General features: G+C 44.0%; 1 protein-coding gene across 1 annotated transcript in view; it reads right to left on the bottom strand.

The window, feature by feature from the left end:
- The window catches only part of LOC125463059 (cilia- and flagella-associated protein 54-like), a 437,943-nt gene that overhangs the window by 347,061 nt on the left and 73,893 nt on the right, over positions 1 to 16,989 (bottom strand). Inside the window, exons 14-15 of the mRNA XM_048553715.2 lie at positions 11,516 to 11,653; positions 9,484 to 9,634 (exon numbers count right to left, since the gene is read on the bottom strand). Of these exons, the coding sequence (XP_048409672.2) occupies positions 9,484 to 9,634; positions 11,516 to 11,653 (289 nt within the window). The remainder of the gene's footprint in view (positions 1 to 9,483; positions 9,635 to 11,515; positions 11,654 to 16,989) is intronic.

The raw sequence follows: 16,989 nt of genomic DNA, 5'->3' as shown, positions 1-16,989 counted from the left end.
TAACAACACATTATAACATAATAGCTGAAAGAAATATCTGATATTTTGAATAATGCCAACTTGGAACGCAAAAAAAATTCAATTTGAATGAAAAGTGTTGCACAAGGGAAAAAACTTTTGATTTGAACAAATTAATTAAAATTCGATATTACAACTTCTCAGCTATTTGTTTTTTTGAAAAATTTTCAATTTCTAAAAAGCATAAGAGAAAACTCAGGACAAAACTCCCGGAATGGCGGGACTATCATATGTTGAAAGATTGGAGCGACTGGGCTTGTATACACTTGAGTTTAGGAGGATGAGAGGGGATCTGATTGAGACGTATAAGATTATTAAGGGATTGGACAATCTGGAGGCAGGAAGTATGTTTCTGTTGATGGGGGAGTCCAGAACCAGAAGACACAGTTTAAAAATAAGAGGTAGTCCATTTAGAACAGAGTTGAGGAGAAACGTCTTCACCCAAAGAGTGGTGGATATATGGAATGCTCTGCCCCAGAAGGCAGTGGAGGCCAGGTCGCTGGATAGTTTCAAGAAAGAGATAGATAGAGCTCTTAAAGATAGTGGAATCAAGGGTTATGGGGGTAAGGCAGGAACAGGATACTGATTGTGGATGATCAGCCATGATCATAATGAATGGTGGTGCTGGCTCGAAGGGCCGAATGGCCTACTCCTGCACCTACTGTCTATTGACAAGGATTAATTTGGAGGAAACCATGTCTTAAACCTATTTAGTTAATTTCAGAGAAGCAATCCAGGAATTGAATGTGCTGGGTGGAATCTAGTACCATTCAACATGGCAAGTCTGATGACAAGGGGACATTTAATCAGGGAAGCGTGGGAAGAGGGGACCTGCCACCCTTCCAGCCTTCATCGTGATGAACATCATGGTGGGAAATAGAACACCTTTAGGCCTAGCAGCAATAGAGGTTCTTAGGTGGATGATTAATAGCCACTCAAGGACACCATCCCACCCAAGGGACGTCGCACTGGAAGAGGAAAGGGCAATGAATCTCATTCCACTGCCATTGTTATTCACCTTCTCAACCTTGTACCTACCTGAGGCGTGATAACTCTCCGATGAAATTGCCACCAGTCATCTCTGTCTAATGAGACAGCAGCTTCATAGACCGTAGCTGCAGTACTATGTGAACTTCTAGTCCCAAAGAAAGAATAGGATTACAGTAGAGGGGGCGTAGAGGAGATTCACTAAGGTGTTTCCTGGGATGGAACTGTTTAGCTAAGGAAAGAGGTTTTATTTGCAGCAGAGAAGGTTGAGGATATACAGAATAGAAGTGTGTTGGATTATGAGGGAGCATGGACTAGGTGATTTGAAAGTAACTGTTCCCTAAGTCAAAGGGTCAATCACAAGAGGGAAAATTATAAAGTGAAAAGCACTTTCAGGAGGTCTAGAGGGGATTTGAGAAAAAGATATTTCACCCAGAGAATGGCGGGGGTCTGAAACGCACCACCTGGGAGGGCAGTTGAGGTAGGTAACCTCACAACTTTTAAAAAGTACTTGGATGAACACTTGAAATATTATAATATTCAAGGTTATTGACCTAATGCTAGAAGGCGGGACAAGTGTAGATCTAGTGTCACTCTAGCGTAGCTCTGGCTGTAGAGACAGGCCAAACAGCCTCTTCTGCAGTGTATGATTCTATGGTTCCATGTTTCTATGAGCCTATCACTTCCACAAGATGCCACCTATGATATCTATTCTGTATCATGCATTACTCTGATTACCCAATGACATAATCTTTTTAAAGTTATAGTCAAACCTAAGTCCTAACGCTCAACATAATGAATCACCACAACCATCAAAAGAATGGTCAGGACAATGTCTGTGAAAGGAGAAAATTTTCAACATTTTTCTTTTTCCATTTATGTAGGATTGACGAAATGGTGCAATGGTATTTCTACGGTGTCTTCAAAGTAGGAGCCTGTCATGAGGCATTTCAAAGACACTAGAAAAACAGATGTTGAGCCAATGAAGAAGATATTTGGAGGCAGCAGAAAAGCTTGTTCAGGGTTTTCCATTGTTGGCATCAGGGTTGAAAGCATAAAAATACGTATCAAATTATGGGAACATGCAAATTGTCAATAAACTGTTCAGCACAAAACTGGAGTTTAAAAAGTGTGAGATATTTCAGTGTCTGATCCTAGAAAACCGTCTCAGGATTTGTGCTGCATGACTGATTTCCCAAAATATCCTTTTCACAACCAATACAGTGTGGAGCTGGAGAAACACAGCAGGCCAGGCAGCATCAGAGGACCAAGACGTTTGACATTTTGGGTCTGGGCCCTTCATCAGGACTGGGGAGGGGGAAGGGAGCTGGGAAATAAATAGAGGATGGAAGGGTGGGGCTGGGGAAAGGTAGCTGGATGCAGGTAGGGGTAATGTGGATCGGTCCATGGGAAGGGTGAGGCGGATAGGTGGGGAAGAAGATGAGCAAATTGTGTCAGGTCAAGGAGGTGGGGATGAGAGGGAGCGTTGGACATGGGATGAGGTTGGAGATGGGGAGATTTTGAAACTGGTGAATTCTATGTTCAGGATATCGGACTGTAGGCTCCCAAGGCGGAATATGATTGTTGCTCCTCCAGATTGCAGTGGTGTCACTGTGGCGCTGGAGAAGGCTCAGGACGGACATGTCACCCAGGGAGTGGGAGGGGGTGTTAAAATGGTCAGCAACTGGAAGGTGTGGTTGATTATAGCATACAGAGCACAGGTCACTGAGTCTCACCAACATAACGGTAGCCACATTGGGAGCAACGGAAACAGTAGACCAGGTTGGAGGGTGTACAGTTGAACCCCTGTAGGATACTGAAAGTTTATCTTGGGACTTGGATGAGGTGAGAGGGGAGGTGTAAGGGCAGGTGTAGCACCTCCTGCAATTTCTAGGACAGGTGCTGAGTGTGGTGAGCTTGGTGGGGTGGGTGGGGTGTGCGGAGAGACAAGGGGGTCGCGGAGTGACCTGGAGTGAGCAGTCCCTACAAAAGACAGGTAGGGGTGGGGAGGGAGATAAATCTTCGGTAGTGGAGTCAGATTGTAGGTGGCGGAAGTGGCGGAGAATAATGCGCTGGATATGAGGGTTGATGAGGTATTTGGTGAGGATGCCTTTATTTTTGTTGGGGGGAGCAGGTTTGAGGGCAGAAGTGCAGGAAATGCAAGAGGTGCAGTTGAGGGCATTTTCAATCACTGGAGTGCGGAAGTTCCGGTCCTTGAAATAGGAGGACATTTGGGATGTGGGATCTTGAAAGCAGATAATAATCGACCGGTGAGCTTGATGTCAGTGGTAGGGAAGCTTCTGCAGAAGATACTGAGGGATAGGATCTATTCCCATTTGGAAGAAAATGGGCTTATCAGTAACAGACAACATGGTTTTGTGCAGGGCCGGTCATGTCTTACCAACTTAACAGAATTCTTTGAGGATGTGACAAAGTTGATTGATGAGGGAAGGTTGTAGGTGTCATATACATGGACTTCAGAAAGGCGTTTGGTAAGATTCCCCATGTCAGGCTGATGGAGAAAGTGAAGACACATGGGGTCCAGGGTGTGCTAGCTAGATGGATAGAGAACTAGCTAGGCAACAGGAAACAGAGAGTAGTAGTGGAAGGGAGTTTCTCAAATTGGAGACCTGTGACCAGTGGTGTTCCACAGGGATCTGTGCTGGGACCACTGTTGTTTGTGATATACATAAATGATTTGGAAGAAGGTATAGATGGTTTGATTAGCAAGTTTGCAGATGACACCGAGATTGGTGGAGTAGCAGATAGTGAAAGGGGCTGTCAGAGATTGCAGCAGAATATAGATAATTGGAGAGTTGGGCAGATAAATAGCAGAAGGAGTTCAATCCAGGCAAATGCAAGGTGATGCATATTGGAAGATCTAATTCATCAGCAAACTATACTGTAAATGGAAAAGTCCTGGGAAAAATTGATGTTCAGAGTGATCTGGGTGTTCAGATCCATTGTTCCCTGAAGGTGGCAACGCAGGTCAATAGAGTGGTCAAGAAGGCATAGAGCATGCTTTCCTTCATCGGACAGGGTATTGAGTACAAGAGTTGGCAGGTCATGTTACAGTTGTATAAGACTTTGGCTCGGCCACATTTGGAGTACTGCATACAGTTCTGGTCGCCACATTACCAAAAGGATGTGGATGCTTTGGAGAGGGTGCAAAGGAGGGTCACCAGAATGTTGTCTGGTATGGATGGGCACTAGCTATGAAGAGAGGTTGAGTAGATTAGGATTATTTTCATTAGAAAGGTGGAGATTGAGGGGGGACCTGATTGAGGTCCACAAAATCATGAGGGGTATGGACAAAGTGGATAGCAAGAAGCTTTTTCCCAGAGTGATGGACTCAATTACTAGGGGTCATGAGTTCAAAGTGAGAGGAGAAAAGTTTAGGGGAGATATGTGTGGAAAGTTCTTTATGCAGAGGATTGTGGGTGCTTGGAATGTGTTGCCAGCGGAGGTGGTAGACGCAGTCACGATAGTGTCTTTTAAGATGTGTCTGGACAGGTACATGGATGGGCAGGGAGCAAAGACATACAGACTCTTAGAAAATAGATGACAGGTTTAAACAGAGGATCTCGATTTGCGGAGGCTTGGAGGGCTGAAGGGCCTGTTCCTGTGCTGTAATTTTCTTTGTTCTTTGTTCAGATGCGGTGCAGGCAGAGGAATTGGGTCTAAGGGATCACATTCTTGCAGGAGGATGGGTGAGAGGAGGTACAGTCAAGGTAGCTATCGGAGTCAAAAACAGAAGTTGCTGGAAAAGCTCAGCAGATCCGGCAACAACTGTGGAGAAAATATCAGAGTTACCGTTTCAGGTCGAGTGATCCTTCCTCAGAACTGGAGGCTGTCACTGAGGATTGTGATATGGCTGTGGAAATTAGTTTTAGCAAATACTCAGTCAAACACCAGGAGTGACAGTGAAATTAATATCTGCGGACAAGAAGAAAGATTGGAATGGAAATCCCATCAGAGAGAGGAGCAGAACATCTTCAAGGTGATCATGCCTCGAAGAGATGTGGCAGTGAGTTAAATACTAAATGAAAACCGAAAGAACTGCTGATGCTGTAAATCAGGAACAAAAACAGAAGTTGCTGGAAAAGCTCAGCAGGTCTAGCAGCATCTGTGGAGAAAAAAATTAGAACTAACACTTCGGATCCAGTGACCCTTCCTCATTATAGGAGTGCGTTTGAAATAGATTTTGGTTGCCGGATACAGAGATGGAGAAGTCCAGGAAGGGGAGGGTGGTATCGGAGATGGTCCGTATAAATTTGGTGTTGGGGTGAAAGACGTTGGTAAAGTTGATGAATTGTTCAAGCTCCTCTCGGGAGCATGAGACAGCACTGATACAGTCATCGATGTAGCAGGTGAAGAGGTGAGGGCTGATGCCAGTGTAACTGCAAAAGAAGGACTGTTCCAAGCACCCTACAAAGAGGCAGGCATAGCTCCAATCCGTATGGGAGCCCATAGCCACCCCTTTAGTTTGTAGGAAATTGGCAGGAGTTAAAGGAAAAGTTGTTGAAGGTAAGGACAAGCTCCATTAATCGGAAGAAGGTGTGGGCCGAGAGGGACTGGTTGGGCCTGGGGGAGAGGAGGAAGCATAGGGTCTTTAGGCCATCTAAGTGAGGGAGATGTGTGCAGGGACTGGATGTCCATGGTGAAGATCAGGTATTGGGAGCAGGCAGAGAAAATGGGTTGACCAGGGCAGTCAGGTTTGTCGGTTTTGGGAAGGAGATAGAACCAGGTAGTGCGGGATTGGGGAATGATGAGATTGGAGGCTGTGGGTGGGAAGTCTCCTGAGGCAATGTTATGATTGGTCTGAGAGATGATGGTTTGGTAGTCAGGGGTGGGGTCATAATCGAGAGGGCGGTAAGAAGAGGTGTCAGAATTGGCACCTGGCCTCCGCTATATACTACAGCGCTCCCTCTCAACTTATCTGCAGGTTTGATAGTGAGGCTGGGGTCAAAGTGTAGGGAGCAGATTGCTGCATGTTCCGTGGGAGAGAGTTTAGAGTGAGTGAGAGGGGTGGAGAGATTGAGGCGATCGATGTCATGACGACAGTTGGAGGTGAAGAGGTCGAGGGTAGGGTACGAGGCTGTGCGGTGGTGTCCAGTAGGATAGGGTTTGTTGGAGGCAGGAGAAGGGATCGCCACAGGGTGGGTTATACTCTCGGTCAATGAAATAGTCGCAGAGGCAGAGTCAGCTGAGAAAGATTTCAATGTCCAGACGTCTACAGAATTCATTCACGTGTGGGTGCAAGGGAACAAAGGTGAGTCCTTTGCTGAGGGGGAGGCCTGGGGATATGGTGAATACCCAACAGGGCTTAGGACTGGGGCTAGATTTAGAGCTGGAGTTGAGAGTGTGGTTGGAGACTGTCTCGGGAGGGGGTATGGGATTGGTAACATAGGTGGAAGTGGAAGTGATGTTGTCGACATCAACAGTGGCAGTAGCTGTGAAATAGTCAACGTCAGCGGCGGAAGTAACATAGTCAGCAGCATCAGCAGGAGAGGCTGAGGTGACCCCATGGTAAAGGGGACCGGGCAAATTAAGAAAGAGGTCCTGGATAGGGTTGGGTCCAGGGTGGTTGGGGAGATCTGTGTTTGGAGGTGAGGAGGAGCAAGTTTGGTGTAATTATGGCCCTTGATGTCCGATAGTGCAGAGAAAAAGCGTTGGTTAAGTGTGTGGATCCTGCACAGAATGAAAAAGAGTAGAGGTCCCTTGCAGGTCTGTGAAAGAGAGGTTCTGAGTTGAGGTAGTGCTGACCGTAGTGCTAGAAGATGCCAGTGCATGGCTGCAAGCATGGAGCTAAGGATCCACAGAGAAAACCTCCTCTCCATTGGTGAGACCAAGCCCAGATTCACAGAGCACCTGCGCTCTGTACGCTATAATCAACAACACCTGTGGTCGCTGAAATAATAGTGTGAAGCTGGATGAACACAGCAGGCCAAGCAGCATCAGAGCAGCAGGAAAGCTGAAGTTTTGGGCCTAGATCCTTCTTCAGAAATGGGGGAGGGGAAGGGGAAGTGGATTCTGAAATAAAAAGGGAGACAGGGAGAGGCAGATAGAAGATGGATAAAGGAGAGACAGACAAGTCAAAGAGACTGGTTAGAGCAGTGAAGGTGAATGTAGGTGGGGAATTAGGGAGGGGACAGGTCGATCCAGGGAGGATGGACAGGTCAAGGAGGTGGGATGAGGATAGTGGGTAGGATATGGGGGTGGGGCTTGAGGTGAGAGGCGGGGATAGGTAGGAGGAAGGACAGGTTCGGGAAGCGGGGACTAGCTGGGCTTGTTTTGGGATGTTGTCGGGGGATGGGAGATTTTGAAGCTTGTGAAGTCCACATTGATACCCTTGGGCTGCCGGGGTCCCAAACAAAATATGAGATGCTGTTCCTGCATCTTTCAGGTGGCCATGGGTACCTGCATGGGCCCAAGCCATGCCTGCCTCTTTGTACGGTACATAGAACAATCCCTCTTCCAAAGTTACACTGACCCTATCCCCCATCTCTTCCTCCATTACATTGATGACTGGTTCGACGCTGCCTCGTGTTCCCACAAGGAGCTCAAACAGTTCATCCACTTCACTAACACCTTCCACCCCAACCTTCAGTTTACCTGGACCATCTCTAACACCTCTCTCTCCTCCCTGGACCTCTCTGTCTCCATCTCTGATATCCACCTGGAAAAAACCCAATCCCAGACCTGTGGTCGCTCACCATTTTAACTCCCCCTCCCACCTGCTTGGTGATATGTCTATCCTGGGCCTCTTCCAGTGCCACAATGATGCCACACGCAAACTGGAGGATCAACATTTCATATTCCACTTCAGGAGCCGACAACTTGATGGCCTGAACATTTTTGGTGAATTCACCAGTTTCAAAATCTCCCCATCCCTGGCCTCATTCCGTGTCCAACCCTCCCTCTCATCCCCACATGACACCACCTGTCCATCTCCTTCCCACCTATCCGCCCCACCAATCCCACTGACCAATCCCTGTTACTTCCCAGCTGCGTCCCACCTACCCTCCCCCAGTCCCACCTCCTCCCTCTATTTATTTCCCAGCTCCCTTCCCCCTCCTTAGTCCTGATGAAGGGTCCCGACACAAAATGTTGACTCTCCTGCTCCTCTGACGCCATCTGACCTGCTATGTTCCTCCAGCTCCACACTGCATTGACTCTGACTCCAGCATTTGAAGTTCTTGCTATCTCTGACATGCTTTTCATAACAGTGTGCCTATTGATGGACAGCTTCACCTACATCTAGAATGTAAATGTTATTTAGATGAATGATGAAGTACTTGAGTCAGATATTTGTTTAAATAAGGTATTAACCACAAGTGAAATGTTAGTTCACATAAGTCATTGAACACTTAAGTGAAATGTTTATTTTCCTAGGGATTTTTGAAGCAATTTAAGTATGTTGGATGTTTGTTTTGTTTCAATGAGAGTGTGCTTTATTTCATTGGGGACATTGACAATAGACTGATAACAATATTTTCTGTCATGATGTTTCCTGAGTAATGCCTATTGTAGATATTACATGAGTTGGCATAGAAAGGGAAGGTCAAAAGGCAGTTGAGCGCAGGTGGCGGGGGGGGGTGTTATAAGCTGACAGGGAGGTGGAATAGGGCGTAAGGGCCATCGTGATGATGGGGAAGATGAGTCACAGATGCCTTAGGCAATGGGAATATAATGGCACAGGGTGTATAGGGTCACTGGTTGGATGCAGGAGCATTAGTTGTCACAGAGGCATTACAGGCCATTATTTGGGTGCAGGGACATTGGTTTGTAAAACGTAATGAAATGCTACAGTGCTGGGTGTGGAGGAATAGATCAGCATTGATAGGGCATAGAGAAGAAGAGGAGTGTGAGGGGATGAGAACAAGAGCGAAGATTTCTGTTTCAATCTTCATTTTTAAACTGTGAACAAGGTAACCTAGGTAGGTTTTCAACGCATTAGGAACTACCAACTTGTGTGTCTCAATGTGGATTTAAGCTGTTTGGTTATTTATCTTTTTGTAAAGCTGTCAGAAAGGCAAATGCAAAATTCTGTTTTGTTCCTGCTGACCACAAAATCCAGTTCATTTACCAAAAAAAGACATAAACCATGTACCTTTAGTGAAAAACTGCAGAAGAGTTCTCCTAGGTGTCCTAGCCAACATTATTACAATAGCTAGCAGTGTTAAAATAAATTATCTGGTTATTATTTTGTTCTCTGTGGAACGCAGCTGTGCAAAAAGCGACGATGGTTGTTTCTATAATACAGACCACATTTCAAAATGATTGGCTGTAAAATGTTTTGTGACCTCCTGACTGTGAAAGCCTCTACATAAATGCAAGTATTTATTCCTTTTTTTTGTTCTGGCTGCTATTACGTGCATTGCTATAAAATTTGCAACTGGACTTAAACACACATTGTCAACAATAAAATAGCTAACTTTTCATAATCTATTTGTGACTAACGATTAAAGATCATACCTGGCTTCTTCTTGGATTTTATACTGGCGTCAGCCAGGGTTTCAAGCAACCCTGCTGAGTACAGTGTAATATCTACCATCAATACAGGATCAACATCTCCTAAGTTGCACCAAATAATCACTTCTTGAAGTATGGACAAAATATGCATCCACTGAAAGAAACAAGATAAATGCATTGATGTCAACATTATGGAAAAGAACAGAAAACCACAGAAAGGTAATTACACTTGTCCAAAAGGTTGGAAATTTTGTTGCAGACATCCTCAGTAAAATAACTAACAGAAAGAGCTAGAGAGAACAAGAACATTCACCATCGGAAAAGCAGAATACTACAGATACTGCAAATCTGAGATAAAAACAGAAAATGCTAGAAATGCCTAGCAGGCTAGAGAGCACCTAAGGAAACACAAACAGACAAAGCTCAATGACCTCTCATCTCTTCCACATTGGGTGCGGCCAAATGCAAGTTGGGTAGAACATCTCATTCAGCCCACAAACATGCTCCTGACCTTCCTGTGTCCTGCCACCTCACTTTCACGCTGAACTGTGTCGTCAGCATGCTGCACTATTCTTGTGAAGTTCAACACAAGCTTGAGAAACAGCCCCTCATCTTTCCTGTGTATTACAGTCTTCCAGACCTAACCCTGGATTCAATAATTTCAGACTGTAAACTCTGGACCCTATTTTGTTTCTTGGTCCTTGCACGTTTCTTTGAGTTCCACTTTCACAAAGTAGTACATCTGTTTTCAGTACATATTTCTTTTACCTGTTCTTCCACCATCTCCATTCCCTTTAATTCTGGAAGACTATACTTTCTTTCATCCTCTCGTTCCTGTCTTCCGCCCTATCAGAGACCTTCCTTTATCCTGGTCTCAGAGTGGAGGAACAAACCAAACTGTGTACAATTCTTTGTTACCTCCAAACTTCCCTGCCCCATATTTTTCTGGAGTTGGAAAAACATTTGGATCTCTTTCTACATCACATCCCTACCCCATCACTCAACAAACCCATTTCACATACCTCCGCCTCCGAACTCACTTCTCAAATCCAGCCTACTCTTTCTGAATGTACTCAGAATGACACAACATGCAGATAAATAAATCAATGCAATATATCCTCCTCAAAGCTAAGCACATTGCTTTACTGAGTCAAATATAACTACAAAGGTATTTTCTGTCCACTGATACGTGCTGTGATACATATGGAGTTTTTGCACAGTTGTTATTGCATTTCTTACTGACATCAACAATAAACAACTTAGATGAACACAGGTAATATAATTTGCATGGCTGCTCCAGGGTCATGCATGGTGATCAGAGTGCTGATCTGGAGGTTCCTATTGAGCATGGACCTGGAGGACCACATAGAAGAAAAAATATTGGGAACATTGATTAGAAATATAAAAATACAAAATGCTAAAGAAACTCAGCAGATCTGGCAGCATCGATGGAGAGAAAAATATACGATTTCAAATACCCCCTTGAAATGGAGACATTTATCAACAGAAGGACGAGGGTTGTGCTTGGTGTGGAGCTCCACTATTCGTACACACTTTTCTTGCTCCAGCACTATGGGAGTCTTCTCCTCTTTGCCAGAATTCTCAAGCCCAACTCCCTCTTTGATAGTTTGCTGCAATTTGGGACAGATCCTTCGACTTGTTCATTCCTTTAGTCCTTGACTTATGCCATTATCATTCACTATGCACCATTGTTCTTTTTGTCTTTAATTATCTCTGCCTCCCATACCCTATCCACCACCATAACCTAGCACTCACCTCATCCACAAATCCGACCTCCACTCGCCAACCCAGCCAACTCCACGTTTCCATGTCACTGTACCTACAGTTAAATAATTTATCTCAAACAGATTCCATTTCTGACGAAATGTAAACCTGTTTCTTTATCTAACACTCTACCTAATCTACTGAGTGCTTCCAGGATTTTCTGATTTTATTACAGATTTCCTGAATTCATAATGTTTTGCATTTGTCAATGAGCTATACATTCAATCTGAAGGTTAATGAATGCTTGTACCTTCCCAACATTATCCAGCTTCTTTAGGTATTTTGTGGAACCAGTAACCCCAAAGTTGCCTCTCTGCAGAACTGTCTTGCACTTCTGCCACAGAAAAAGAACTGCATCCACAATCATATCAACATCTGGAGTGGGGCCCTGGAAATGGAAATAAAAATTTTCAATTGCATTGAAAATACAAATGTGTTGGAGACAGTCAGAAGCGATTTATAAAAATGGTCATAGATACAGGAAATTTCAGTTATGAGGATAGATTGAAGAAGTTGGAACTGTTTTTCTGGACAGAGGAAGGCTTAGAGGGCAGTAGACAGAAGTTTTCAAATCATAAGCTAGCTGGATAGTGTACATAGGGAGAAGCTCATAAAAGATGAACAAATAAGAGAGATTAGGTGTAAAGCGACATGCAAATAAAGCAAGGGTGATGTGACAAAGAACTTTTTCACACAGTGAGTAGTTAGGAAATGGAATGCATTGCCTGGAAATCTGGTGTAGGCATGTTCAATTGAAGCATTCACGAGGTCTTTGGATAAAAATGGCATGCAGGAATGTGGGGGAAATGGCAGGAGATTGATACAGGTAACAGAACACTGGGCACCATGGGTTGCATTCGGTGATTCAACATAACTGATTTATTCTAGATTACTTTTAACAAAATGCTTTTATTAATGACTGTATATTTTCATTGGTTTGGCAGATTATTTTCAATTTACAATGAACAGCCAATTTACACCTCCCAATTTACAGGACTCATTCCTCATTGGCCATGCCAATTCTTTGCTACTCGTCTTTGCCAAGGGAAATCTCTTTCTTTCCTAGACATTGCCAGACTATCTTAATCTGCACCAGGAACACTGTTAGACCACAGTGCTAACCTGAATGGGTCATCAAGAATTACACTGTGTTCTGACTTTTCAAACGTTATGCCACTACATTTACACAATTCTTCGTATTTTATAAATACATTGAGCTATTTAGTAACCTGAGTTTTCATCCAGAATTTCAAGGTTACTCTCACCATCATATGTCATGATTTTGCTTGAGACTCCTGAATCACATAATTATCTAAAGACAGGCTAGGTGAGTGGACAGATGCATGGCCGATGCAGTTTAATGTGGATAAATGTGTGGTTATCCACTTTGGTGGCAAGAACAGGAAGACAGATTACTATCTCAATGGAATCAAGTTAGGTAAAGGGGAAGCACAACGAGATCTAGGTGTTCTTGTACATCAGCCAATAATAGTAAACATGCAGGTACAGCAGGCAGTGAAGAAAGCCAATGGCCTGCTGGCCTTCATAACAAGAGGAATTGAGTATAGGAGCAAAGAGGTACAGGGCCCTGGTGAGATCGCACCTGGAGTATTCTGTTCAGTTTTGGTCTCCAAATTTGAGGAAGCACATTCTTGCTATTGAGGAAGTGCAGCGTAGGTTCACAAGGTCAATTCCCGGAATGGCGGGACTATCATATGTTGAAAGATTGGAGCGACTGGGCTTGTATACACTTGAGTTTAGAAGGATGAGAGGGGATCTGATTGAGATGTATAAGATTATTAAAGGATTGGACACTGTGGAGGCAGGAAGCATGTTTCCGTTGATGGGGGAGTCCAGAACCAGAGGACACAGTTTAAAGATAAGGGGTTGGCCATTTAGAACAGAGTTGAGGAAAAACTTCTTCATCCAGTGAGTGGTGGATATATGGAATGCTCTGCCCCAGAAGGCAGTGGAGGCCAACTCTCTGGATGCTTTCAAGAAAGAGATAGACAGAGCTCTTAAAGATAGTGGAATCAAGGGTTATGGGGATAAGGCAGGAACAGGATACTGATTGTGGATGATCAGCCATGATCATAATGAATGGTGGTGCTGGCTTGAAGGGCCAAATGGCCTACTCCTGCACCTATTGTCTATTGTCTAATGTAAAGTGGCTTTCTCAGGATGCATACCATGCCACCAACTGTTGCCAGCACACTCCTCATGGTACACCATCTTTCAGAGGTGATTAACAAGACATTCCCTGCAAATAATAGAAGCAGAACTAGTCTAATATCATGCAGCCCTAACGGTTGACACAATACGAATAACCAAATATGGGCCAAACAGATCCATTATAAAAATTTGCAAATCTCTCAACAAAGCACTTAATTGCAAAAGGCGCCAAGCACTTTTGCAATTAAGTAATATAGTTACTTAAAAAGTCAAGCACCAATTTAAAAGTGAAGTGAACTACTTTTGCTAAGTTTGTTGAAGCACTCTGGAGAGCGAATTCCTGGATTTGCACGGAGTATTGCTGCAACCACACAAAGAGAAAAGAGATTTGATGAGACGATCTGTCTGCACAGAAGTGCAGCCTCAATATCACTCACAGTTGTACTGCTTCTGAAACTGCAGCGCAACAGTGAATTGAAGCAAAGGTTGTGGAAAAATCAAGCTCTGTACAAAACCTTATGCTAAGCCAGACTGTCCAATCTCCTTGAGAAGTATAAGAAGCTCTCTGGCATAGCAATCAATGGATCATGGTTAAGCAGCAGCATTTTCTCAATGTTGATTTACCCAAGTCCTCATCAAAGTTCATGTACATAACATAAACTGCACTCCCCTTATCCATCTTCTTATTTTATCAAAACATATCAAGCAAATGAATCAAGCACGATTTTACTTGATAAAATCTGTGCTTGATCTCCTTTATTTGTCTGCATTTGTCCAAGTGGATGTTGATTTTCTTATGGGGGTTTCTATAGGTTTTATAACTAATTACGTTACACTGAATGGTCAGTAATTTTCAGATTTATCATTTTTTTTGAACAAGTGTGAAATTCCTAATCACATAGTTTTTGCCACCACACATACCTAAGGAGAATTGGAACAGTGTGGTATCTCCGTGATTTCAACTACTACTTTCCCCAGTAACGTAGCATGCATCTCATTTGGAGCGGGTGACTCATGCAATTTAAGTACTCATCTCCAGTGCCTCTCCTTTGCCTTTTATTTATCTCTACCAGTAGCCCAACATTTTCTCGGTTCACCACACCTTTGGCAAACTCTTTTGTCTTGATAAACCCCAAGGCAAAACATTCATTTCGAATCCCAGGGATGGTATCTGCCTTCATCAAATAATTTCTAATTGGGCCTTCTGCTCTATGACAATGCTTTACTGCTGAAAGGTTAACGTGGAAAAATTGGATCAACATTCACCAAACTGGGTTTTACAACTCATTGCTTGGCAACTTCCTGAAACATTCCCTGCTCGTATTTCTTACTGGAGAGCTGTGGAAGAATTGCTGCCAACACAGATGATTGAGAGTATCAGAGATAATGGGGACTGCAGATGCTGGAGAATCCAAGATAATAAAGTGTGAAGCTGGATGAACACAGCAGGCCAAGCAGCATCTCAGGAGCACAAAAGCTGACGTTTCGGGCCTAGACCCTTCATCAGAGAGGGGGATGGGGTGAGGATTCTGGAATAAATAGGGAGAGACGGGGAGGCAGACAGAAGATGGAGAGAAAAAAAGATAGGTGGAGAGGAGAGTATAGGTGGGGAGGTGGGGAGGGGATAGGTCAGTCCAGGGAAGATGGACAGGTCAAGGAGGTGGGATGAGGTTAGTAGGTAGGAGATGGAGGTGCGGCTTAGAGTGGGAGGAGGGGATGGGTGAGAGGAAGAACCGGTTAGGGAGGCAGAGACAGCCTGGGCTGGTTTTGGGATGCAGTGGGGGGAGGGGAAGAGCTGGGCTGGTTGTGTGGTGCAGTGGGGGGAGGAGACAAACTGGGCTGGTTTTGGGATGCGGTGGGGGAAGGGGAGATTTTGAAGCTGGTGAAGTCCACATTGACACCATTGGGCTGCAGGGTTCCTAAGCAGAATATGAGTTGCTGTTCCTGCAACCTTCGGGTGGCGTCATTGTGGCACTGCAGGAGGCCCATGATGGACATGTCATCTAAAGAATGGGAGGGGGAGTGGAAATGTTTTGCGACTGGGAGGTGCAGTTGTTTATTGCGAACCGAGCGGAGGTGTTCTGCAAAGCGGTCCCCAAGCCTCCGCTTGGTTTCCCCAATGTAGAGGAAGCCACACCGGGTACAATGGAAACAGTATACCACATTGGCAGATGTGCAGGTGAACCTCTGCTTAATATGGCAAGTCATCTTGGGGCCTGGGATAGGGGTTGCCTACTTTTCCTGATGCCTCATGAAATATCCTCACCATTATACAAGCCTGACCATAGACTGCTGAATAGACCTCTCAAATTTCAAATCAAATGTTGATCTTACTTTTGTACATCTCATGGGCAGCTATAATTTTTTATTCCTCACTCTGTTCAATCACCCTATTATCTCTATGTCCTTATATGTTATGATTTCCCTGCACTGTATGCAAAACGAAACTTTTTACTGTACTTAGGCACATGTGACATCAAAAATTCAAATCAAATGAGAATAAATCAAGTAGCTGCATCACTATTATTGAGACCAGAGGATTCCACATTGAGTTGTAAAACCTGTAGAAACCCCCATAACAGTACACATAACAACTACCTTGGGAGTGTAGTCACCTTCCATGAAACTGCAGCCACACTGTGACAAGAGTCCATGGTAGCTGGTTCTGCAGCTTTGCTGTAAGATCAAGTGACTGCCAGAAAGGATCTGCAATGGGGAGGTTTGTGAATCAACTGGACACAAAGCTGGTTGTGCTTGATCATGCCTTTTTTCTGCCTTGGCAGAGAAGATATTGATTATCATAGACTGGATGAATTCCCTGCTACCCAATGTAGTTGATTATGAAAGGATCTAATGGCATAGAGGTCCATGGCTGTGACAATGGCCACCACATGTTCTCTTAGTTCAGTAATCTGAAAATCTTATTGCAGAGGTATGCAATAAACTTTCTGAAAATACACTGCTTCACAACAGATTAAACAAGATAGGCAAACAATTACAGATATTGATCGAGTGCAAGCCTCCGGGACTCGGTCGGTGGGGAGGTACAGTGTAAATTTTAGACTTTTGAACTTAAATTTTGTACTTAACTCTAATGTACTGTAACATTAAAAGCATTTGGAAAGTAGTGTTTAAGTGGTGAGTTTCTTTTTTCGTTAATTGAATCTTATGCTTAGGCAGGGTGACAACATACCTAACTCCTTACTGACCAAACTCCCGAGATTTGCACTTGATTTTCAACTGTATTCATTTGCAGAGCTGTTCATAAAGCACTTAAAATTTACACGTAGCTGGTCTGTTTCTACAGAACTGGTTTAGTCCAGTCAACTCATTAGAATTGAGCTAAGTGGGGAAGAGGTGTTTATTTGCTTGTTTGCATTTGCTTTTGCCATTTCTTGCCCTGTAGGAATTGGTTCTTGCTCCACTACGGAGAAAGCAGCTGGGAGATAAGCCACAGTAGTCCTGTGACATTAAGTGAACATACATACTGTCTTTAAACTGTTTTCATAGTGTTTTTAGCGTTTTTCATATGGGGTGTTTCATATGGTACGT

The sequence above is a fragment of the Stegostoma tigrinum genome, chromosome 25, assembly GCF_030684315.1.
Source record: "Stegostoma tigrinum isolate sSteTig4 chromosome 25, sSteTig4.hap1, whole genome shotgun sequence".
Classification (NCBI taxonomy): domain Eukaryota; kingdom Metazoa; phylum Chordata; class Chondrichthyes; order Orectolobiformes; family Stegostomatidae; genus Stegostoma; species Stegostoma tigrinum.
The sequence above is the reverse complement of the archived record's forward strand: the minus strand, read 5'-3'. Positions and strand labels throughout refer to the sequence as shown.